Source organism: Zonotrichia leucophrys, chromosome 4 (assembly GCF_028769735.1).
Source record: "Zonotrichia leucophrys gambelii isolate GWCS_2022_RI chromosome 4, RI_Zleu_2.0, whole genome shotgun sequence".
Lineage (NCBI taxonomy): Eukaryota > Metazoa > Chordata > Aves > Passeriformes > Passerellidae > Zonotrichia > Zonotrichia leucophrys.
This window is the reverse complement of record NC_088173.1, coordinates 39,608,674-39,633,075: the sequence shown is the minus strand read 5'-3', so window position 1 is coordinate 39,633,075 and position 24,402 is coordinate 39,608,674. Positions and strand designations below refer to the sequence as shown.

The 24,402-nt window shown below is 40.4% G+C and overlaps 1 protein-coding gene across 2 annotated transcripts in view; it reads right to left on the bottom strand.

Moving 5' to 3' along the window:
- Window positions 1-4,242: 4,242 nt before the first annotated feature.
- The window catches only part of ARHGAP10 (Rho GTPase activating protein 10), a 138,609-nt gene continuing 118,449 nt past the window's right edge, over window positions 4,243-24,402 (bottom strand). The window contains exons 20-24 of one of the 2 annotated variants that reach the window (XR_010439900.1): window positions 24,065-24,227; window positions 13,781-13,912; window positions 12,746-12,837; window positions 10,383-10,525; window positions 5,156-5,219 (exon numbers count right to left, since the gene is read on the bottom strand). Coding sequence is in view for 1 of the 2 variants with exons in the window: in XM_064711238.1 (XP_064567308.1) it covers window positions 5,131-5,219; window positions 12,746-12,837; window positions 13,781-13,912; window positions 24,065-24,227 (476 nt within the window). In the remaining variant the exon portion in view is untranslated. Of the gene's footprint in view, window positions 5,220-10,382; window positions 10,526-12,745; window positions 12,838-13,780; window positions 13,913-24,064; window positions 24,228-24,402 lie in introns of both variants that reach the window. The other variant, XM_064711238.1, reaches the window with a different exon arrangement.

The window sequence follows — 24,402 nt, the reverse complement described above, 5'->3', positions numbered from 1 at the left end:
GTGTAAACAGTAAAATCTATGCATAATGATGCATTTATAATTAGGGGTTTGCTTCTGTATGTTTAAAGCTTTTTAAATAAATAGAAAATATTGTTTGGTCTTTATGTTAATGTCTGCAAGTACCTATTTTTCTTTTTTTTCCCTTTTTTTATACAAATTGTACAAATATACATGAATTAAACTGGTTTGATTGCAAGTATTTCTTGCATTTTAATCTCAGCTTGCTGCTGGTGCAGTGATATCCCTAGAGGCAAGCCTTCTGCTCGTGCAGGAACAGTACAGGACCAAAGAGTGGGTTGGGTTGGAAGGGACCTTAAAGATCATCCAGTTCCAACCTCCAGCCTTGGCAGGGACACTTTCCACTAGACCAGGTGCCCAGAGCCCCATTTCACCTGGACATGAACACTTCAACATAAAGTAACTTGCAATGCCCTGCAGCATCTCTCTCCAGCCAGGGGAGTGGTGGTTCCAGCAATCCCTGCCAGCCCCAGGTGTCGTGGCTCCGGGCAGGAGCAGCTCCTCAGGCTGCAGGGCAGGGAATGCCCAACATGAGCAGGGTGGTTCACTGCTCCTGCCTCCCTGGGCTTGGCAAACCTGTGCTGATACTGCTCCTGACATCCCACTGGAAGAAACAAACCCTCAGTGGCCAGACCAGTCTGGGCTCCAGCTTTTGTTAACCTCCTGCTGCTCTTCCCAGTGACCAAAGTTAGTGAATCCCTCTTGCCCCGAGAGAAATTCTATTTTATATACACAAGGTCTCCCAATTGACCCTGCCTTCTCAGGGTCAGACCTTCTCCAGTTGTAGTTACAGTAAGATAGCAGGAGTTTTATTGCCCCTACTAACTATCTTATTTTGTTCTGGACACTCTCTCAGCAATTCACCACCAAGTTCTGCACAAAGCCTGGTCTGTGGTGTAAAAACACCATTTCATTGCATTTTGGTCTTTTAATTACAAAGTTGCATGAACTTTTTTATTGCCAAAAAATCCCTGCACCTGCTTTCTCTTTGCTGAATTGACAGAAGGAAAGAATAGTAGGGGATCAGCAGTGTTAAGAAAAATTTCCCATATGCTTACAAGCAGATGCATCTGTCATTTGCTGTTCTAGAAATAAGACGATGCTATCACTACTTAAAACCATAATAAAACTTGTAACCTGACCTCAAGCTGGGGCACTCAGGTATCTGCAGAGACTGGGAGTTCATGAGGAGTACAATATTACTAAGAAAGGAGTGGAAAAAATGCTCTTTCCTGTCACAGATTGTGCTTGGTAAACCATGCCCTGCCATAAAGTTTTTGAGGTGTTCTTACTTTAATTGTAGATGTTGACAGGGTGAAGTTTATTTGGGACTTACCTGTGGCTACTGCAAGGACAGATGAGGGCAGACTGTTGGACTCTGATGTAAAAAACAATGTCCAAGGCACATTCAGCTGAAGAGGTGAAACTCCAGTGAAGACTTTCAGTGAAACCCAGTTTAGCACTGGTGCATTTACAGCCTACACAGGCCCTCTGTCAGCAACTTTTCTCCTTAAACTGCAAACCAGGTAAGAATTGTGAAATGGGTTAAGAGAACAAGGAACAGCATTAAGGAAGGCAAGTTTCTGCCCAAATCTCTTCTGTGACACAATTAGAGGCTTGGGTAGCAAAAGCTGCAAGCAGTGTGGCAGCTGTATTTTCATTACAGGACAGGTAAATCAGCTAATGAGATTTTTCTTTCACTCATAAAAGATGGCATCAGAAGGAAACCTGCCATGAAGATCAGCTGGGACAACACTTAACCCTCAGCAGTTTGAAAACCCCTGGGTTTTCCACCCAGCAGAGTGGAAGTGCTGCTGGCCAAGGCACAGCACTGCACCCTGGCCAGTGACTTACAGCCTATAAATTTCTGCTGAGCCCAGCTGGGCAGGAGTCTCAGCTTGGCCATTAATTATTCAGCAAACACATCCAACCTTCATCCCCAGCCTGAGGGATTCAGTCTCTGGCCCCACAGTCATGGCAAGGCCAAAGCTATTTTGCATAAAAAGCTTTTTTTGTTTGTTTTTTTTTTCCTGATTTACACTACTTTTCAGCCCATGTCATGCATTCACTATCAGCAGCTTCAGCTTTTGAAAACTGACAAGTCTGTGGCCCTGCCCACAGTAACCAGCACAGAGCAAGGGCAGGGAACCCAACCCAAGGATTAACTCCTCTGTGCCCCCAGCTGTGACAGGAGAGCAGTTCCATGAAAGAGGACAGGCCATGCCCATGGAGAATGACCATCCTGCTGCCAGGCCAAGAGAAGGATCCTGCAACCAGCTTGAGCCAGATGGGACTCCCTGTCCTCCTTCCTGTCTCAACAGCACATCATTGCACTCCTCCAAAACCTACCAAGCCATGGTAGATGGCTACCAGACAAGAGGCATGCCCTGAAGGCCACCTTCAGGAAAGCAAGCAATCTCAAAAGCTTGACTTCCTTTGTATTTAATTTTTTCATCTCCACTTCCAAGCAGTCAGTACCGAGGGCATCGTTCACAGCTCTGCTCAGAGCGAGGATGAAGAACGAGCTTGGCCATGCCTACTGGGCTGTGCAAGTCTGTACTTGGCACTGGTGTAACTGGGCTGATGTGGAAACCCATCTGGTGGGTAGCAGTTCCCACAAGTGAATTCCTCAGAGGCACTATGGTTAGCCTGGAAGCCAGATCTGATCTGGCTCAGCTCACACCACTGCCTTCAGACAACGGCTGGGACGTGAGAAAGTCTGGATTTAGTGTTACCTCTGCTCAGTGTATCACCTCTCAGGAGAAAACTTTTCTTCTTGTTTGGGTTCTGCATAGCTCCAGGAGTAATAGGAGTCTCAAAACATCTCACCTAAAGGTAAAAGAGGCTCACAGGACTGGATGGAAGAGACACTAAGACTCTTATTCCTTCTCTTTATATCTGCCTTTTTAAACAACCTCAGTTATAAGGAAAAAAAGCCCCACCACACAGAGCTAGAGCTGAGCAGCACATTGAGAATTCTGGAGGACAGCAGCCAGAACAAGATCAAACATGCACTGCAGGTTCTAAAACAACAACAAAACAAATGGAAGCAACTTCCAAAGCTTGAAAGCTCCAAGTTATCAGAGCTTCACCATCTGACAAGCCAGCATACCTAGCTGCCACACCTGCAAGGCTAACACCAAAGATTTATATTCTCCCTCTCCTTTCAACATTTTCTACCAAGTGGTAGCCATGAAAACTGAGTTTGGCACACAAACACCATCCTCCCTCCAGAATGAATCTTTAAGGCCACAGATGAGTTGATAGAGCTGTGGGCCAGGCAACAGGAGACCCAGCCAGGAGGGAGCTTTGCCATGTGAATGAATGTGAGCACAGAAACCTGCAGGCTGTTGCTGCAAGTACTGGTGCAGCTATTTCCTTAGCACTGAATCAAGGAGCAAATCAGTCAGAAGTCATTTTCAGTGCCTGGGTCACTTAGCCAAGACAAGAACTGCCTGAAAGCTTTGGAGCAGGGAGTCATTGCTCCAACACCAGGAGAATTCTCCAAATGAAACTTCTCCAAGCAATGAGGGTCAGTGCTGGAGAGCTGTACTGGCTTGGCCCACCATTGCTCCATCTGGAAGTGATTTGTGCATACTCCAGTGGTCTGTGCAGCCCAGGCAAAGGAACAAATTCATGGCATGGAGTTAAATCCTTGGGGGGAAAAAGCCATCCCAACCCCAAGGCAGCATTAACCATTAACTGTTTACTAATCTCATTTGTTAGGAAAACTTGCAAGCTAAGTAGAGCTGCAGTAAATGACTCAAAATCTACAGAGTCCAGTTTAACAAATAAGTGAGCCTGTATTAGCATGCCATCCTGTCACACTTTTCTGCATCCTCTCTATTGTCTTTCTTGAAGGAGAGAAAAATAGAGAAATTAATGATAAACTGCATGTAACTTTTTTAAAGTTCTACCAATTTTGAGCCATCAATAAGACCTTGCAGTGGACAATTACAGGGAAGGAAGACAGGCAAGGTGAACAAGCAGCTAAAGCAGACAACAGATGAAATGCTGGAATTCTCCAGTATGCAAAAGCACCATAGCCAAAGATTCTCTTTTCCCTTTTGGCTTGAACTTCCAGAGTTGCCTATTTTGTGTGAGGAAAGCTCCCCATCCCTTCTGGAGCCTGCTTGAGGCTGACTGCACAGAGCTGCCAATAATTATTTCATGCCACAACTTCCAGAACCAGAGCAAAATACTCTGCAACATAGGAATGACAAGTCAAATAACAAATAACATTTTATTTCATTTACAGTGATGTTTTTGAGTAGCAAAGGAACCATGACATATAGGAGCCTGTAATAAAAGTTCATGTGTCTTATCTTTATAAAATAAATGAAATCATACACACAACATAAACGAATGTGCTCTTTGAAGACATTTGAAAAATGTCATGTCTTGATAACTATTATTTTTACTTACTGATGTCTGTTCTGCACTGGCTATTCCACTCTGAAATATAATTTAATTGTCAGCATGATAGCTTTTTTTATCCATCAGTATATTCCAAACCTAAAATGATCATAGAATCATAGAATGGACTGGGTAGGGAGGGACCTTAAAGACCATTTATTTCCAATCCCCTGCCATGGGCAGGGACACCTTCCACTAGACCAGGTTGCTCAGAGCCCCATCCAGCCTGTCCTTGAGCACTTCCAGGGATGGGGCATCCACAGCTGCTCTGGGCAGCCTGTGCCAGGGCCTCAGCACCCTCACATGCTGTTAAAAATGGTGGCCATCAAAGCATCATCTCCAGGACACTAAGTTGAGTCACAGATCAACCAAATACTTGACTTCAAAAGCTATTTATCTTGCACACAAACATACTACTACTGCTTTTTACAACTGAAAAAACAAGTCCCCTATTAAAAAATCAACTTATCCCTCCATCCCTCTTTCTTGCCTCCCCCACCCCCCCGATTCCAACCCTCAAAGAATCTTTTTTTTCTAATTCATATTTGGCAACACTTAATGTCTTTATACAGATAAAATCTTCAATCCATAGTCCAGCTCTTCACTGATTAAAAGCAGTCACAAAAGTAGAGACAAGTGACTAGAACAAAAATCCATGGATACCATGTACACCTTCTTGGCGTTCAATGCACAAAGCTATAAAAACTGAACATAATTTTGTGGAATAAGTCCTCTCTTGCCATCTAACGTGCCTTCTAGCCATCCTGGCTCTCTGGAAAATTGCACTGCAAAAGAAAAGGAGAGAAAATTACTAAAATTACTGCATCTTTTTATGTTTGAATTAGTACTTTTCAGCTTTAGCTCCATGACACCAGGCAAAGCATCCACAAAAACGTCCCTTCATCTGCAATCACCAGTTTAAGAATCTGGCTAGGAAAGATAAAGAGGATTATTAACTTGACTTAAATATAATGTACTTCTGCAAAGCCTACATGGTGAAATAGCTTTTAGGTGCAGGAGACTTCATTGAGGAAATTGTTAATGGAGCTCAGGACAGATTTATAAAATAGAAAAATTTGTGCCTTAGGGGAAAAGTCTGAATTCATATCAAACAGTGGAAAACACTTTCAGTAGGTGGGGCAAAACAAGAGCAAGAACCTGTCTTGAGGAGAAGTGATGAATCTGGAAGATCATAACCACAGAAGCACAGCCCAGGACCTTACTTGGCATGAAAAGTAAGCACAGAAAGGATTGTAGGGGAAATGGAAATGATCCAGATGTCACTCCAAATACCATCTCTTCAGAATAGAGCTGCTATTAGAAGTGACCCGTCGACAAAATCTGAATCATTCTTCTGATTAAATCCTCTCTCTGAAATTCAAATACATAGCGCAATTCACAAAACACAAAGCAAAGGCTTGCAAGCTCCTTGTGCCATCCTAAGTGTTTACCACTGCGAATCCCAAAGTTCATGCAAGAGTGTCCGTGAATATAAAATAAGAAATATTTCAGCTTGGACTCTCAATGCCCCAGAAGTTCCTCTGTGAGCAAGAGAACTAATGAAAGCTGACTTCCTGAATATATATATTGACCATATTTGACAGGAAGTTAAAAAAGAAGCATAAGCCTCCTTTCTTTGGAAAACAGACTAGAAAGGCCTCAAATTCCCCTCTGAGGTGTCTTTTAAGGATACAATACAGATACCTATTTACCTATGTAACTGCAAAATCCCACACTTTTTAGCAACCTACGGCACTCTCTCCCGTCCTAATTTATCCTCACAGTGCTTCTGAGACAGACAGTATTTAGGGAAGACATCAGACAAATGCTGAAACGTGCTGCCAGCCATGTCAGTGCTTTATTTAAAACACATTAACACATTGGGAAATGTGATATTTGTAGCCTTCTACATATCAGGGAAATAACAGTTGAGAGAAAGCAACATGTTAAGTCTCACTTCCAAAAGCATTGTAAGGCTCTTAATTTGAGGACTTAAAATCATACTTTTCCTGTTTTTTTCCTTGTGTCCTATTATTGTTAGACAGCTGTGCACAGAAACCACACTTTAGGCAACAGCTATAACTCCAAAGAACCCAGAAAACAAAACTGCTTTCAAATGATACTGATAGTTTAGATTCAGCATGAAATGCTGGGCTTATCTCTGTAATAAATGTGTTCAGCAAAAGGATTCCAAAGGAAAAACGTGCATAGACAATTACCTTTGAGGATCTGTGCTCACACAGTAACTTACATTACTATTAGTAATTAGCAGGCCCTCCTCTCCCTTTGTCCTTTTTGTTCCACAATTACAGAGTACACAGGCATTTGAAACTGCATGGCTGACACCAGCACAAACCTCCCTCCAGAAGCTGTAATTCTGCATTTCCAGCAAGTGCACCAGCAGCCAAACCCCTCCCTGAGCAATCCCATACCTATGGAGCACATCTGTATTACAGGAAACAAACTCCCAAAAAACAAGACAGATTAGGAAGAAAAGCAACTAGAAAACCTAGAAGTAAGAAATTTCTACCTGCCCTTTGATGCTTAACCTTAACTTCCATTAGAAAGAGGGTGGGTACCACTGGCATGTGAGAGTCTATAAATCCAAGATCTGTTCAAGCTGAGGGAAGCCTTCATCTGAGGGGATCACACCGAAATTAAAATTTACCTAAAATTTACACAGAGGAGGAAATGCTCTAACTAAGCTGAATCACATCACTCAACACAACGGCAAACTTCCACAGAAATATTTTCCAAGCAAGTTTGATAAGATAATGGTGAACTCTGCACTCTACAGCAGGTTCATGGCCCAGCAGTTGGGTTTGAGTGGCGAACATCATTTTCACCCCAGCAGACAGGACCTAGCTGGTACAGCTGAGCTCTGGGCTTAGGAAATTAAATGTTGCCCATGTACACTACACAGCTCAGGGCCTCACTTGCTGGCAGACAGTTCTTTTAGACTCTGGGAAGACTGAAGAAGGAATTATCACTCAATTACACCTAAGGCCACCATTTCTAGAGATCTTTAATTTTTTTTAGTAATAAAAAGTAATTAAAAAAAAGTAACACAGCAAAAAGTAATTTTTAATGTTCAGCAGCTGTGGTGTCTGTCACAGCAGGGAAGGTTTCTGCCCCCACTCCAATCACCTTGTGCAACAAGGGGTAAGATGCTTGTGTACATCACTGACTGCTTCTGTAGGCAAAAGATATTAATGAAGGTGCCATCCAAAAGTAAAGCTGCTTTAAGCTCCAGTGATCCTATTTACTTTGCTAATCCATTTCTGAAGTACAGTGTACAACAGCATGCATTCCTTTAAAATCAAACCCACTTAACCACACAAACCCCATTCCTCTCTCATGCACAGCTCTTCTTAAACCCAGGACACAGCCTATTCCTGAAAAAATGCCCTGCTCATGAGAAGACATCTGTAGTGTCCCCTTTCTGTCATTTCTTCTCAGTCAACAACAATTACAGTTCTTAGCACTTTCTCAGGCCTGCCTCATTTAAAAATACCTTGATGCAGAAACTACACATTTGGCCTTAAAACTACAACTCATGACTAGAGCAATCATCCCACAGGACTAAGGCTCATGCTGGCACAGGACAGGAGGGGAAACACTCACAGTATAAAAGATACAGAGCAGAGAACTAAACAGTAAATATTTTCAGCAAGATGTAAGGAGTGTATAGCAAGGCTGCACAACAAGACCAAGCACAGAACCACCATGAAAAACCCTTGCCTCTTAGGGCAGTGCAAATAGCAGCCAAGTTGAGAGCTCAGAGGGGGACAGTGACCTCCCCAGCACCTGCTGCAAGGCCTTCTCAGGCAGGCAAGGTGCAGGGGAGGAAGATGTCTGAGTATCAGGATAACAGCAAGGGCTATGGAACAATCACCTCAGCTCAAATGGGCCAGCAAAATCTACAGACTTGGAACTTGCCGTGAGATCTGATTTCTTCTAATCAAGGAACACCATTAGGTCAACTTGGCATGTGCAGCATTGCCTCTTACTTTTCTGTATTCTTCAAAGGAAATAGCTTTGATATTGCCAATGTTGTTATTTTCTAACTGCAAATACGTAAAATTCACAAGCAGCTCTTCCCAGAGACCCAGTGCCATAAGCAGACTTTGCTCTGCTCTGGCAGCTCAAATGTTTCACAGGTCTCAACCACAAAGAGAGCAGGACTTACTTCCTCAGCAGTATTAGTTCACTGGCTGGGTGTCACTAACTTCGGCAAGACTGAAGCAGACACACTCACACTGATTTCCACATCTTTGTGGAAACTGGCTGTTTTGGGAGCAAACCTAACCTGCATGGTGTCTGGCAGAAGAGGGCCTCCCTTCCTCATGGACTGTCAATCAGGGTAAAAACCTCAAAAAGCAACATAAATGAGGATTACTGAGAGCAACAGAAATCTCACTGCTAAAACCACTACAGCACTAGAACTCACCTCCATAGAACTCAATGATGCTGGCCAACTTTTCATCAGGAAATTCAGTTAAAGCAACCAAATGTGCTTGCAAGCCCTCTGTGTTTAGAAACTCCTTTAGGTTTTTGAAACAATCCCTGTGGGTTGAGTTGATAGCAGAAATATTTATCATGCTTAGGGTTAGTCTGGAATTTGAAATTTCAAAACTTGCCGTTTCCCTTAATTATGCTGTGAGAAGCAGAATTATCTTGTGGACAGACACAGGACTAGGAGTCAGGGGTTTTCTCTCCATTAATGTTTCCAAGTGGTCTGAACTGCACAGATGAAAGGTGCACCAAGAAGTGGCTTTATCTCCATTTTTACCCAACAAAAGAACCATTTGCACATACAGTGCAATACAGTATTTTGGGAGCACCACTTCTCTTTGATGTAAATCCTGGATTGGTCAGGACCATGAAGACAGTCCAGAAGCCACAGCATGAATCAGAGTGCCTTGGAGTCAAAGCCAGGAACATTAACTAAGGCTGGCACTTTGTTACAGTGGGAGAGAGAGATGGGGATGACAAGGGCTGTGTGAATGTGGCTTTTTGTGCTCCTTTTATACTTGGTGGGGATGATGGGTGCCCCACTTTTCCTTAGGAACAAAACACACTCTCAGTTTTCCTCATGTTTTCTCTCCTCTAAAATCGGATTTTAAAAATTGTAAAAAGCCTCGATAAGAGCTATCTTGACAAGTTTTCAGGAAGCCTTCCTGCTAGCAGTTCTGCCAAGGAATTTTTATTGTGTAAACACCATTTAACCTATCTGAAACACTTCTCCAGAGTGAAATTCCCATTTACTGACTTTAAAGCAGTCTCTTTCAAGAACCAGAAATTTAATAACACTTGGCTCCAAGACTGGCAAAATTCCAGTGCCAGGCAGTCTGATTATTCTTCCCCTGATTATTGGGAATATCTGCCTCAACAACAACAGACATGCACAGCCAGCATATGTCTCTCAATCTCAGATTCTACTCTGCTTCTTCCCTTATGTGCCCTTATCCAGCTGCAAACTCTCCAAGCTTTCCTTCCAACCACTTGAATTATATTGTTATGTGCTGTCAATAATATAGCCTGCAACAACTGGGAAATAAAAATATTGGCACAGCCTAAGGCAAATTGAATAGAAGATTTAAAAAAAAAATCTAGTGGATATTGTTCAGATTACGTTATTCATTTTCCTACACAATTCAATTAAATAGAAAACTTTGCCTTTTCTTTTTAACTTACCAGATGGTGCCTTAGCATTTATATTCTATGGCACTTTAATGGAAAGACTGTGGGATTTGGGGAAGCACAATGTACATGCAGTATTGAAAACACCTGAATGTGAAAATGCTAAGGTTCTATACAGATTCCTATCAGGTGATGCAAAGCTTAACTTAGAATATTAGCAAATCTAACCTTGGCAAACAGAGACAGATTTTTTTTCCCCCTGTTTAGAAACAGGAAATGGAGATGGGAGCAAAGGTTAAACTCACCTTCTTGCACCAATATTACATTTAGTAGCTATGACAGGTGCAAGACTGCTTCCCTAAATGCCATTATCCTGTCTGAGGCTGGAGCAGCCAGAAAGATTCATCCAGAGTATGGACAGCTGGGACAGAGCTGCTGCAATCAACATCTATGGACCAAGAGAGACAAACCAAGAACGGGGAAGGAAACAGGAAAAAGGAAACAAAGCAGAAAAGAGAGGAAAGAGAGGAAAGAAAAAGGGAAAAAAAAAGAGACAGGATTAGAAAGTGAGAGAGGCCGGGTGGAGAAAGGAGAGACATATAAAACCTTCACTAATGGAAGCAGCACTTTTTAGTAGACATTAATTTAACAGTTACTTTAATGGTTGATACTAGCTGTATGTCAACTTGATTGATGCGTTGTCACTTTGATAGTTAAGGTTATTGGTAGAGCTGCAGAATTGATGTATTATTACTTTAATTCTTCATTTGGGGGCTTTATTAGGGCATATGGGAATTTAAATTGAGTAACTAAAGAACCTGAATTGATTCACTGCAATCTGATTTCAGCACAGACACAGGGGTGCCTGATACAGAAAGAAAAGGCTCATGTTGAGGCATTTCAGAGGTTTCAAATGTGGAGACAGGTCTGCACTTGGCATGAAAGAGCCATCCATGACATAAACGACTGGGAAAAGTTATGAAATTACCATTACATACAGTTACTGCCCTATTACTTGCATGCTCTCCCCATTTTTTCTGCCTATCCACAGCCTACATGAGGGTGAGAGCCCTGCAGGGCAAGGACAACACCTGTGAAATAACCAGGATACAGCAGAACAAATTGAAAGTAATGTGTTTAAGGAAATGTGAGCTTTGCCATCGGAAATCTGCAATTGGGTTTTCCAAATGCAATCCATGCAACCTTTTTCCCAGGCTTTGGACCTTATTTGTCTGATAACATGGAAAAAGTTACAGCTGAAACTTTTCTGCACAGATGCCAGAGTCAAATTCCATACTTGTTTTGGGGCAATCCAATTCTGCAGTTGAAAAACTCACCTGAGGCTGCAATGCACCAAATCATGGGGGCTTTGTCACCACTTCTGAGCTCTCATACAAAGATACAATCTTAACATTGCTCTCACACAAAAACAAGACATACAAGTAACTACTTCTTGGGAGACTTCCTTACCCCAAGCTAACACAGCCCTTGCTGTTCTACAGCAGAAATGGCTCTCCCAGACGTCACATCTTTTCCACCATGCACTAGATTTTCTTCCCTGTACACAGTTTGATGTCTGCTGAAGAGCCCTATCAGTCATGTTTTAAAAAACTTAAATTAAAATAAGTGGTGTTAAGGACTTTAAAAAGAGCAATCACTCAGCTAATTCATCTTTAAAAGGTTTCCCACCTAACTTGATTCAGACATGATTTGCCTGCAAGGCAGCTCTAATAGGAAACATCAAGAATGATTTTGTAAAGTGGGTGCAGGTGGGGAAGAACCTAGTGAGGACCCCAGACCACTTTATGTTGAAAAAAAAAAAGCAGAACTGAAGTCTGAACCAGGCTTGCTGTTTACTTGTTTGGGGGGAAACAGAGGACAGGAATATCCTATTATATACACTATTAAAAAAAAAAAATTGCTGAGCTTCCCATTCTGCATTTGAGAATTGGTATTACAGTAGTCATTGGCATAAGGTTTAATAACTAAAACCTTTCCTATCAGTTTGAAGTCCCTGTGCATTTGCTGAAGGGTAGATCCATGGAAGCTCACTGAGAACAGTGTCTTGAGCCCAGGATTCACCTTCTGGATTTCACATGTAACGCTATATTTGGATCCATAGAAATCATTAAACACAGGCCTTCATTCCACACCTCAGTGAATATTCTATTTTCTACCACTACATGCACACACTAATGCAGACCTTGATCTAAATCAGTAAAAACACTCTTTTTTCCTCCATTGTTCATCTGATTTACCTGGCACTCTGTTTGCTTCAAAATCCTGACACAGATTTTTTTTTTCTTTAAAGGAAAACCCCTGTGTTATTTTACAACAAGAGTTCACATTTTAAAAAATTCAGTTTCACAGGCCAAGGTGTTTTCTTCTATTATTGAATAACCTTTTTTTGGTACTACAACACATCTAAATGATGCTGAAAAATTATACCAGTTGGAAGAGTATTCACCCAAAAATCAAAAGCATTGCCTCACAGTTCTAAGGATATGTTAAGTAGCTTCTTCATACCAGAAAATGTCTCCATCACCAACTGTGTGCCATCAGCAATGTTGGCAGAATAGCAGTCAGGCTTGTATTTTTATCCAAAGCCATTTTAGCAGTTTTGTCAATTTGTTTTTCATTGCTTTATATTTACTCAAGCAGTACTTACCATCTTCAAATATTGCTCCTATCTGAAATGACAATTCAGAGCTGTGTTCTGCTTCACATGGATAAACTGCTCTTGCTTTTCGGTGGGCAACACTGAAAAATGAAATTATGAATTATAGCAACTTTTTACTATTATGAAGACACTGTCTCAACCATTCTCTCTCCATTCACATTTGGAGATGACTAAAGCTTTAAACACAATCTCACATGCATCATTACAGGGTTATAATTCATATACGCAGCCAAAGCTGAAGCTTCACAGCTTACTGTTGGCATTTCTGAATACCATACTCCCAACTTTCTGCGCACTATTTTTATGACAAACTCGACTTTCAACTACAGTTACATTTTTTTCCTGTGCTAGTCAGCAATGAACTCAATAGCAGGCAAAGTATAATATACTTCAAAAATTCAACCAGTAGTAGGAAATAAGATTTTTTTTTTTTCAAGGGTTGGGAAGAATTTGTGAATATACCTACTAATTTAACCACTTAATTAAAAAGGCAAATATTACTAAATTTGAAGGGAAAAGCTAAGATGGTGAAGACCTTCAAAGAAAAAACTCAAAATACTTCAAAACATGGAAAACAACATGGAAAGAAGCAGAAACAAGATGGAAGCAAAGCTGGACAAAAGAGTGAAAGAAAAGAATGAAACAATGAAACCACAGAGAAAGGAAGAAAGTCTAGGATGAGAATTTTAAATCTGGCAAAGGTGGAAGAATCTGCATTTTAAAAGACCCTAAGAGAAACACTGCAAGAGAGAGACACTCTGAATCGCCCATCCATTGTTAACACAGCTCTCCTGTATTAACCAGCAGACCACTGGCTCAGGGTACTGTGTGCCTTCCACCAAGGAAGGTGCTCAAAGGAAAAGTAAAATGAAGCAGACAGGTATTTCATTCTGTTAAAATCGCTGCCAGGCTGCATTTCCTGGTTTGAGATAATCATTGACATGCCACAGGAGACTGTTTCTGTGAAGATACAGAAAAAGAAGGCAAATAAAGAGCCAGCAGAAGCTGAAGTGCACACCATACCTTTCCACTGCTCTGTCAGTGCCAGGGGCAGGGCTGGGGAAGATGAAATTGGGTAGTGCAGCATCTGTGGCAGCCGGGTTAGCAGATGGAATGTTCATCCACGAGACCATCGACGGGCGGCTCTGAGCCGGACTAAGAGGAAATACATTCAAGGCAGAATTAACAACATGAATAAAGTTTCTTATCCTACCAAAATATTTGAATCTTTATAACTGGACAACCTGTGAGATTTTCAAATTCAAACCAAATCATACTGTCAAGCTGACTTTGCAGAAATGGCCACCATATGATTCTGCACTGCTTGGAATTCTTTTTCCGACATGCCCTACATCCTAAGCTAAGGAGAATTACCTGAGATGCATGACATAGGCAATAAAAGGGCAAAATTCCCCATTCCTTATCTGATAAAGACAGACAAAGTGAAATTGCACAGAGCAGGCTATTATTTGAGCTGCCACTCTGCCTTTAAAAGTTTTGATGAATCTATGTAAAAATCTCCTCAGTACTGTACAACTGAGAAAATTTCTAAAGAGGCTGCAGCTATTCCAGCACTGGGATCACGATGCTGGCTCTGGATTGAGATCTTCATGGAGCTGTGCAAACACTGTCTCAGGGGCTGCCCCCACCAATGTTCTCAAATTAATGGCTGAACACAAAGTTGCCACAAGAGGAGAAGAAATCGCAGGCAAAATTTAAAACTTGCATTAGTAAACACACAAAGTTGTCCCCAACACAAAGAACATTTCTAATTTTACGCCTTAAAAGAACTGAAGGGTTCCAGCACTGGAAGGCTTTCCTTTATTGCATGGACAAAATAACAAATAGTCCAAAAACTGGCTGTCAGCATGTCTTTGGAACAAAGAGCTGGACTTCAAGCAGTTTCTAAGCAGAAACAGTATTAAAATCATTTGCACACAGCAATTGTTCCCTCAGAAGCAGAGACTTCCCAATACAGCATTTATGACTTTGTCTTACTCCAAGATTAATCTCTTAGACAGCATTGATCTGAAAAGCACCAGCAAAATCTAAGAATTCACTCAAGAAGGTTTTTGTGAGAGTCTAAATGTACATCTAATCAAAATGGAGTGGACCAAGCAAAAAGAGGAATCAAGAATCAGCCCTGTTATAATTGTACATGAATAGAAGAAAGCAGCAAATCTTAGATAGCTAATTTTTATCTTATTGTACACTGGGATATTTAATTTCTAGAAGAAATTATCATTATTTGTTGGTTTGCATAGCATGATTTACAATCAAATTTAACTTTTACAAACTCATAGTCACTCTAGCAGTTCCATAGTTAACCAGGCATTTATTTTGTTGGGTTTTTTTTTTTAATTTAGTACATTATAATGTGAATTTCACATTCCTTCTAACAAGACAATGGCTTTTCCTTTGGAAATGTATCAGATGGCATTTGAATAAAAACTGGAATTTACAGTTTATAAAACAGGATTCTATAGTTAATTCCACTAGTAAAAATGAAACTTAAATGTGCTGGAATCAACCAGAAGGGTTTATCAAAACATGCTCTGCTTTTAAAAATTATCACATTTACCAAATAAGGAAAGGAATCATATGTATTAAACCGAATGATGAGCAAGATCATGCTGTCTAGAAACATATTTTATGCTTAACTTTGGGATGAGAATATCCAGTCATCTTTTCTGCCTGGGAATCTTCCATGGCACAATTTTTTACATCTTCCAATAATTACATACATTTAGGAGCAGCACCTATAGAATTTCAGGGTTTTCTTTTACTTCAACTTGTGTCCCTCCTCCCATTTTTACCTAATAATTGAAAAAATTTCCTCAAATAAAAGAAAAAACTTCAGCTAAAAGTGACTTCATTCATACAAACCAAAAAAATGAACACCAGCATTTGGATAATTTTCTCTAAATACTAAGAATAAAACAATCCTCAGTGGTACTGTAAAGTTTATAAAGTTTGCCAGAAAGTAAATAATTTCTTCATCATTCTGCACTCATAATGTCTACATACAGAATTAATTTTAACTCAGCAGGTGAACACAAGAAAAAAGTTTTTCAAAAGTGAATTTAAAAGAAGTATCCTACTTGCACAGACTAAACTCTTCTACTTAAAACAGTCATGAGACTTAAAGAAAAAATATTTTCCTTGCTATTTATTAAATTCAAATCAATCTCTTGGCAGATTGGTTGGAATGATATCATCTTTAAGGTCTCTTCCAACCTAAGCCATTCCCTGATTGTGTGATAAGGACTGGTGTTAGGCTCATTTCTGAAACCTGTAAAACTACTGAAAACAGAAAAATAACACTCCAAGTATATTGCCAAAGGAGTATTAAAATGTCTCTAATGCAAAATATTCATAATTCAAGAATATTTACCAAGTGGCCTTTTGTATTGCAACCTCAGATGTGTGGTTTGATTTTCAACAAATGAATATAAAAACTTGCATTTATTAAATATTTCATTGATGGATACATCGTGGTAATCTCTGCAATTTACTCAGTCAGCTCTAGAACAACACACACCACCTGCATCTCACACAGAATTAATGACTTCAAAGCAATGCTCAGAACAGAGAGAGCACAAAAGGAACCCTCTGACCCAGGGAAGCATTGGTCATTCATAAGAATACTTGGAATAAATACCAGATGGTTTCTTGCTGAGACTTGGAGAGGAAAGAAAGAGGAGAGGAAAAAAAAAAATAAAATTAAGGAAGAGGTGTGCACATAAAGGAACAGGAGATAAAATGAAATGTTCAGTTCCATGCTATGACATGTTGATTTCTCAAGTCACAGAGACTCAACAAGAATTGCAATCTATCACCAAGTGAGACTACACTGTCCTTTACCAGACAGGATTATATAGAAGCATGTTAAAATTGGCAGGTTTTCTACAAATTCTGAGCCACTCCAACAGTTGTAGTGGAAAAACACTCCAGAAGTACAGGTATGTGGAGTGCTGGGCTGCTCCCTCCCCCACTTTTTTGATGAATTCCCTTAATACTTTGCAGCTGTAGGGAAAACACTGCAGCAGAATTTGCCTGTCACTTCAGGCTCCTGGTTACCCAGCAAGAGATCATGCTCCACCATCCAGCAGGAGACAAAAAAACCCAACACATTTTTCAACAGCAATAGCTTCACCACAGTAAGAAGAAAGAAAACAAAGAAAAAAAAATGTTGATAGCTTTAACTATTAAGCACATCCTAAAATTTACGGATTCAGTTGAGTTGGTTTTTTTTATTTACTGTACTTGGTTACCTCAGGAACCACTTAATTCTTGTTACTGAAACAGAAGGTTTTACTCAATGAGAAAAATAATTTCCAATGTTGCGGTGTGTAAGCAACAAAAGGTTAGATTTTATTGTTTTTTCCTTGAAAAGGCTCTTGTCACAGCAAGGCTGCCTTGCTGTAAAGATCTGCACACCTTGTTTATCAAGATGATGCTATATTAGAAAGTATTGCATGTGTAATCACGCAGCATCTCAACTTTAAGAAGGTATGTTGAAGAAATCCTGAGGCTAAAATGAAGGCAATGCATTTTCTGTGGGTAGGAAAAAAACCCAAAAAGGCTGACATAACCATCTCTCTTTGAGGAAAAAAAGATATTGTCTAGCATAGTGAACGATGGGAAAAGGGAGGAGGGGGAAATGGCTTTACTGAAAATAAGCTAGAGATTCTGCACTGATATTCAGAAAGAAATTTCTGAAAACAAGATTTTATTGGATGTTTATCTGGCTGGTTCCTAAGGTAACACAGCTAAAGAGCAGCCTCTTATCTTGAGAGCAAGGAAGAGAGTCTGTGAAAAGAATCTACACTGCAACTCCTGAGAAAAAGAGGGTTGTTTCAGACAAGTTTGGCAGCACCACGGCTGTCGTATCACAGTGTCTGGCTGACAAACTCAATGAAAGCCTTCTGAAAGGTTTCATTACAGGATGACAGTGTGTCTCAAAGGGTGTTGGTTATTGATGATTCTTTATGCAAGCCAATAGTGACCACCACCGTGTCTTCCTGCACCTGAAAATCCCCTGTGCCCTGGGGAGTGGGGAGCAGAAAAATATGTGGCCAAAATTCTAGAAATTGTCGTAGCTGCAGCAAAGCTGGAGACAAACAGAAGGCCAGAATTTCCCCATCTGTGTTCCCCCTGGAAAGAAAATGCATCCTCAACATTTCAAGTATGTGACATGCATGCAGCTTTCCTGAACCCTCATTTATACAGAGCACATCAGTCAGCACTGAAATAGAGGGTTTTTAACTTGGATTGTGAAGTCTCAGTGAGGCAGCTAACACATTAGTGAAATGATCTTTCACGCCAGTCTGGTAAATCCAAAGCTAATGTCTACAGCAGCTGTCCCAAGTTAAAGCATTTTAAATGATAATTCAGACAAAGCAAAAGTGAAATATGTACATCTATAAGCTTATAGCTCACCACTGCTCCTTTCAGGGGAAAAAAAAAAATGAGGGGGCTGTGTTACCCTGGAGGAATGCAAAGAAAAGAGAAGAAAAGAATAATAATAATAATTTTTTTTAAATTTAAAAAGGAAACTTTAGTTCATCCCAGCAATTGCATGCACACCCCTGCCTGCCCCGAGCACACACACCATCTACCCTGTGCTCACACAGCAGTGCTGCTGTCAAGCTCCCTGGCAGCCAAGGAGATGGCAAGGTCTGTTCTGTACGAGCCACATGACTAAGTTATATTATGCCTGTCTCAAAGAAGCTGCAAAATGAGGGCTCTTGCTCTGCTTGCATAATGAAAGGGTACAAAAAGAAGTGCCTGCTCCGCTAAACCCGCTCTCAAAGTGCTGAGTCACTGAAGAGGTGGCAGCTGAAACAAAAACAAACTGCAGAATAAGCACAATGACCCAACAGCAGCTAGAGCACCTTCTTTCAATAAAACAGGATGGTGACATTAGATATTATAAAAAGTTTTCAACACAGTGAAACCGAAGTCGCTCATTGTTTATGTAAAACTGCAAATTCACACCACTGCCAGAAGGTACAAAAAAGAAAGTATTGCCATTTTAAGGAGACCAGACATGCAGTCTACTGATGTAGGTATAACAAGGCTGATGGGAATTCACGCAGCAGCCAAACAAAATTAATAACTATCTCCAAGGCTCCTGTTATGTGCAGAACATCACTATCTCTGCCCATCCTTGCCATCTGATGGCTCTTTTAACATCAGGTTGCTCACCAGCAATTTGAACAGGTTGAGATTTCATGAAGAATGAGTAACATCTTCCCAGCATGGTCAAAAAGACCCTGGATGCTGCACAGCACAGATCTTGTCACCATTTTGCATATTGAAAACCCCAAAACTAGATCCACAGTGTAGCACTTACATACCATTGAACTGGGTAACAGAATCTTTTACTGTTGGGAGAACCAATTAAGAAAAATTCATTAGAAATTAAAAAAAAACCCTCTGAATTATTTCATCTTCCATTAGTCCCTTGCACATTCCTGAAAATCCATTTATATTGGTGCTTCCACTTCTCCTCTGGGCTTTGAACACTTTGAACACCAATACACTTTGGTATTTGGACTGTCAGGACTGTACCCTGCATGCTCCTACAGAAGCATCAAGGTGAGATTCAGTTTGGAAACTATGAATCTTACCATTCTTAGCCCAGAAATGTAATTGCAATTGCAATTACAAGCCCTGCACCCACCTACACTACTGAAAATGTTTGAGGGACAGGAGTGCTTTCCATCCCCTCCAACTGCAAAATCCCAAAGGCTTAGAGAGGGAAAGAAGAACAAGCAAGGTAAACAGATGCTCAGTATCATCTTGAGGAAGGCTATTCCATATCCTGCATCATAACTCCATCCAGAACAACCATCAAGTCATCATGTTCCAGCCCCCTGGAAAACCCAGACACCCTGCAGTCTCAGATCCCAAGAATGGACTCTCCAGCTGAGAAACAAGGCATTTGCTTTCATGATTTGAATGAAGAAGTGATCATGCAGTAAGTGTAGGATACTTTCAACAAAAAAAAGGAGGACTGACCCAATTCTGAAAACCCAGCACTGTGAGGGGTAAGTCTGTAATGTCTGTAGATAAGCCCTGGCACAGGGCATTGTACTGTAAGCACAAAGAAATCTCGTGACAACAAGGGGCCAGTTACAGCAACAAATCTTTCCTTATCATAAAAAGGTCCTCAGAAAGATTAATTACAACACATAGCGAGTCCAGAGAATACCAAGTGTTCAGCTTTTTTAGTTCATTCTGAGGTCAAGTGAAAAAAGACATAAGGCAGCCCACAGTATTTTAGGGCATGACTTGTAATCCACCTTTTGACAAATCAGTCATTGCAATGAGGGAAACCTGTACTAATCCATCAGAGGTGAGCTGCCATTACAGCCAGAGCTCTGGAAAGGCTGAATAGGACAGGATCATCAATAAATGATTCTGGAAGTAAATTCTATAATCAAACCACAGCAGCTGCAAAAAAAAAAAGTTTCCCTCGTCCTGTTTTAATTTAATTACACCACTCCACATGTGATACTGAAACTTTGGCAATACCACCTCCTTCACTATTAAGAGGACTTTAAATTTTCGGACTTTGTCTTTACTTACTTAGGTATATTTATTAAACAATGAAGTGTATACCCAGTTTAGCCATCACTGTCATCTTCTGCATGTGCAAAGCCATAGTGCAATAGGATGAAATTCAAATTTTATATCACTAACTTTCAACTGCAGGTAAAAGGGAGGATTGACTATAGCTCCACAGTTCAAATGCAGCTTAACAGCTACCCATAACTCCTTCTAATCCATATCTCCAAGACCATCACTACTATCATAACAGTCTGGGGACTAGCTTAGAAAGGCTATCCAGCTTCTTAGTAGCTGAAATCCTGAACTCCTCCTAGGAAACTACATGTGTTGAACTACTAAAAATTTCACCACAGGAATAAAAATCTGAGTGATTAGGGTGCACTGTTTTTCAGTGCCAATTAGGAAGGGTCATATCCTCCAGCAAAAAGCCAGCAAGCCTCTTGAAGAAGAGATGTGGTAGATTTACTTACTTTTTGGGCAAATGCAATAGAAAAATCAGAAACTGTGTAGGAGAGAGTCTGTATGGATAGTAAAAGAGGAAAAAAGGAAGAATGCAAATGCTGTGGTTAAAATTAAACAAGATTGCTGTTGCTGCTCTACCTTAAAGAGAAAAAATGTCCATACTAGTGGAGAGTAATCCTTTACTCAGCTCACAACTATAATTATGAATTTATTATGTTTGAAATGCCTTGTGCAAAGCATCCTTGGATAGAAGGTATTTTCTAACAGTACATATTTATGACACAGTGCTCCATCAAGTAGAAGTGGCAATTCACCCATCTAGGCTATCTGGAGTTTGAATCCTGTGTCTACAGAAACTACTGCGTAACTTGGTGATTGACAGGGGAAAAAAAGCCCCTATGTTCTACTATAGAGTGTATGTAAAAATAAAACGTATTTATTTTTAGTATTTGGCTCTAGATGGAAGTGTGAAGTTAAAAATAACTTCAGGAAAAAGGTTAAAGAAAGTTTAGGGTGCATGATAGTCTTAAAGCAGCAAACTCAGGTCTCCACTGAGAACCACCCCTGCCAAGCATCACCCAAGTCCCTACTCACCCCTACAGCAGCACGTGACAACACAGGACATATGTCTGATCCACACAGAGCTTTCAGAGAAAATCTAGCATCAGGCAGACACACACACTTACAGACATGAAAACCAACAGCTTAACGGGGCTTCGGAATGGCACATATGTGAAACATCACCTTCAAGCTACACCGTATGCACAGCACATCTCTAAATACTGACGTGACAATTGAGCAGTTGGGCCTTTGTGAGATATTTCACATTGGTGGCAAAGCCCTTGCTCTCTTTGCTTCTTTCACCACTATGGACATGAAGCCCCTCCTAGAGCCCATCAGGAGGTGAGGGTGTATTTGCTTCCATTTGGTGCTCACCTCACCATGTTGGAAGCTGTAGCTCTTGCTTTGTTAGGTGGGACAAGGAAAGGGCATCCATCACAAAAATCTCTGCCAGGAAACATCACGGTGACAACAGCTATCATTCTGGAAAAAAACCAAGCTTCTTTCTTGAAAACAAATACCACAAAAGGTATTCTTGCTACCCATCACGTACTCTTGCTTAAAACAAACTACTGGTGTAAAGCAGCTCTTGAAATATCTGACACATCTTGACCTACAATGCAACATGCCTCCCCTGGGGCAAGTTGCAAGCAATCTTCTGCCACAAAGAAGTCCCCATCACCTTGTTGACTGCATAACTCCGGAGTGATTGATCTCTGACATGGAACACCCATGTGTTACAAACATCAGCAGGAACCCGAGGAACCGGATCCGCTGGTGTAATTCCATCTCCCCTAGACTCACTATGGCATGTGCTGCAGATCACTGAACACCTGCAATACCATTTGAGAGATGATACTGTGGATTTCAGAAAGGGTTGATTTTGTCTCAATTTGGCTCAAAATACAAAACATTTTGAAATTCTGCACAAACAGGTTTGCTCTTCACCTAACTCTAAGGGTTGGTCCATCTTATGAGAATAGTCTACAACCAACAGCCAGTGCTACATTTCCTGGAGCTGTGAGAGCTACCTGAGCTACATTCTGCTATCACTACACTGGAGCTGCTCTATGGTTTGGTTTGGGTTTTATTTATTAAGGCAGGGTCCTCTGAGTCACCCGAACTAGAAGGGGAAGAGAGGCCAATCTGAGGTGAGAAAGCAGAGGAAAGAAAGCATGCAACGTTCACAGACTATTCTGTCACTGTCCAGGTTTGTTACAGAGGCAGCTCTTAAGTAGACTTCACAGACAGGCGAGTGGAAGAAAGAAACTACTTTTGACAAATTATCTAAATGCACATACCATGCACCTTTATTTTTTTCCTTCCAAAGAGAACTCTAAGTACTGTTTCCAACTGAGCAGAAAACCTCAAGCCATCAAGTCAGGTTTCCAAAACACCAGTGCTGTATAATTTTTTATGAAAATTAATAAACAAACAACAAAAAAGCAGTGTTCTTTCAAACACCTGAAGTTCCTTGGATATCCAAACTCTCTGGATAAAACCACCACTCCTTTTATTCTCTGAAGTGACATTATCACTGTCCTGCTAAACCTGCATTCCTTAATTAGCTTTCACTGACAGTCCAGTTTTATACCAACTACAGCATCTTTTCCACACATGCACCTCTCCTTGGTAAGTACAATTAGTTGCTAATTCTACTCACTTCTAGAGGATAGTACAAGAAGATAAAGGAAGAGTAACTTCAGACCTCTACTGAAGAAACGACATTTATGTAAAATACCTATAAATCTGGAATTCTTTCAATACATATGAGAGAAAAAAACTGTTCTAGTTAATAAACACTCAAGTCAGCAGTTTATTGCTAATAATTGTTCTATGACTATCTATATATTCTCATGTGTTATGTACATCTACACATACATTTTACTCTTGTTTCATCATCAGAGCTAGCTACTCAGAATGCCATTATGGAAAATATTTGTAACAGATCTTTTCTCCAGACCTGCTCCTTCCACTGTTCTTGGCACTAAAGGCTGGAAAAGTTTGTCTTGATAATGTTTAAAGTCTGAATGAATAGCAAACCAGAGAATTCAATTCAAGTTCAACTCTGATTTAAAAACAAGTTATGGTCAGCTTTTTGTGTATCAAACCTGAACATGTATTAGAGAGTCAGGACTAACATTTCGAAGTCAATTTTTGCTAAATTTAAGTCATGCTCAAAAAAAGAACACTTACAGCATCTACTGAACGTGACAGACTGCACTTCCATTGGAAACCAGGCATTTAATTTGTTAAGAAGAGATTAAAAACAATAATAATGTTCTTAGACAATAGCATCTGAGCACACACTCATTGCAGAGTGTTTATCCAAACCAAAAGCTGGGCCCAAAATCTTAGCAGTATGGCATCTAAATGTTCCTTAATGTTTTTTTGAAATAAAACTAGGGTAAAACGTCATATAGAGAACAAATTATATATTCACTGCTTAAATAAAAAAAATTAAAACCATTTAAAATGTTATAACAGGTAACAGGAAAATGAAGTAGATTTCAATAGAACATTTTTTCCTACAAGCATTCAACTAGGCTCTAAGCTCCACCACAACACATAAACACATCTTTTTGTAGCAGAAGAAAACAAACACAATTATATGCAATTTCTAAAAATGACTCCTCACCAAACTGAAAAGGAAAATGTGTTTCACAATCATACCAGTGGAAACATCCTTAATATCCAGTTACTTACAGATTTGTTGTCCAGCCTGCAAGATCTCCACTGTCCATGATAAGGTGATTTTCATCCAAGAGACCAAGGGGGCTGCTGGAGAATACAGGTGTTGGAGACTGGGAAGAAAGAGAATCCATGCTCCCAGTTGGGGTGTCTTCTCTGGGAGAGCTGTGACTGTCAGCTAGGAAAAAGAGAACAAGTCAGGATAGTGAAGGAATTATCTCATAAAGCCAAATAGTCTGCCTTGGAGATAACGCCCTGAAGTATGTAAGAGAAGAAACCTTTCTGCTCCATCTCCACTGGGTATTTTGGAGGACAAGAAATCTCCCAGTATTTCCCCAAAAGGTATCATTGCA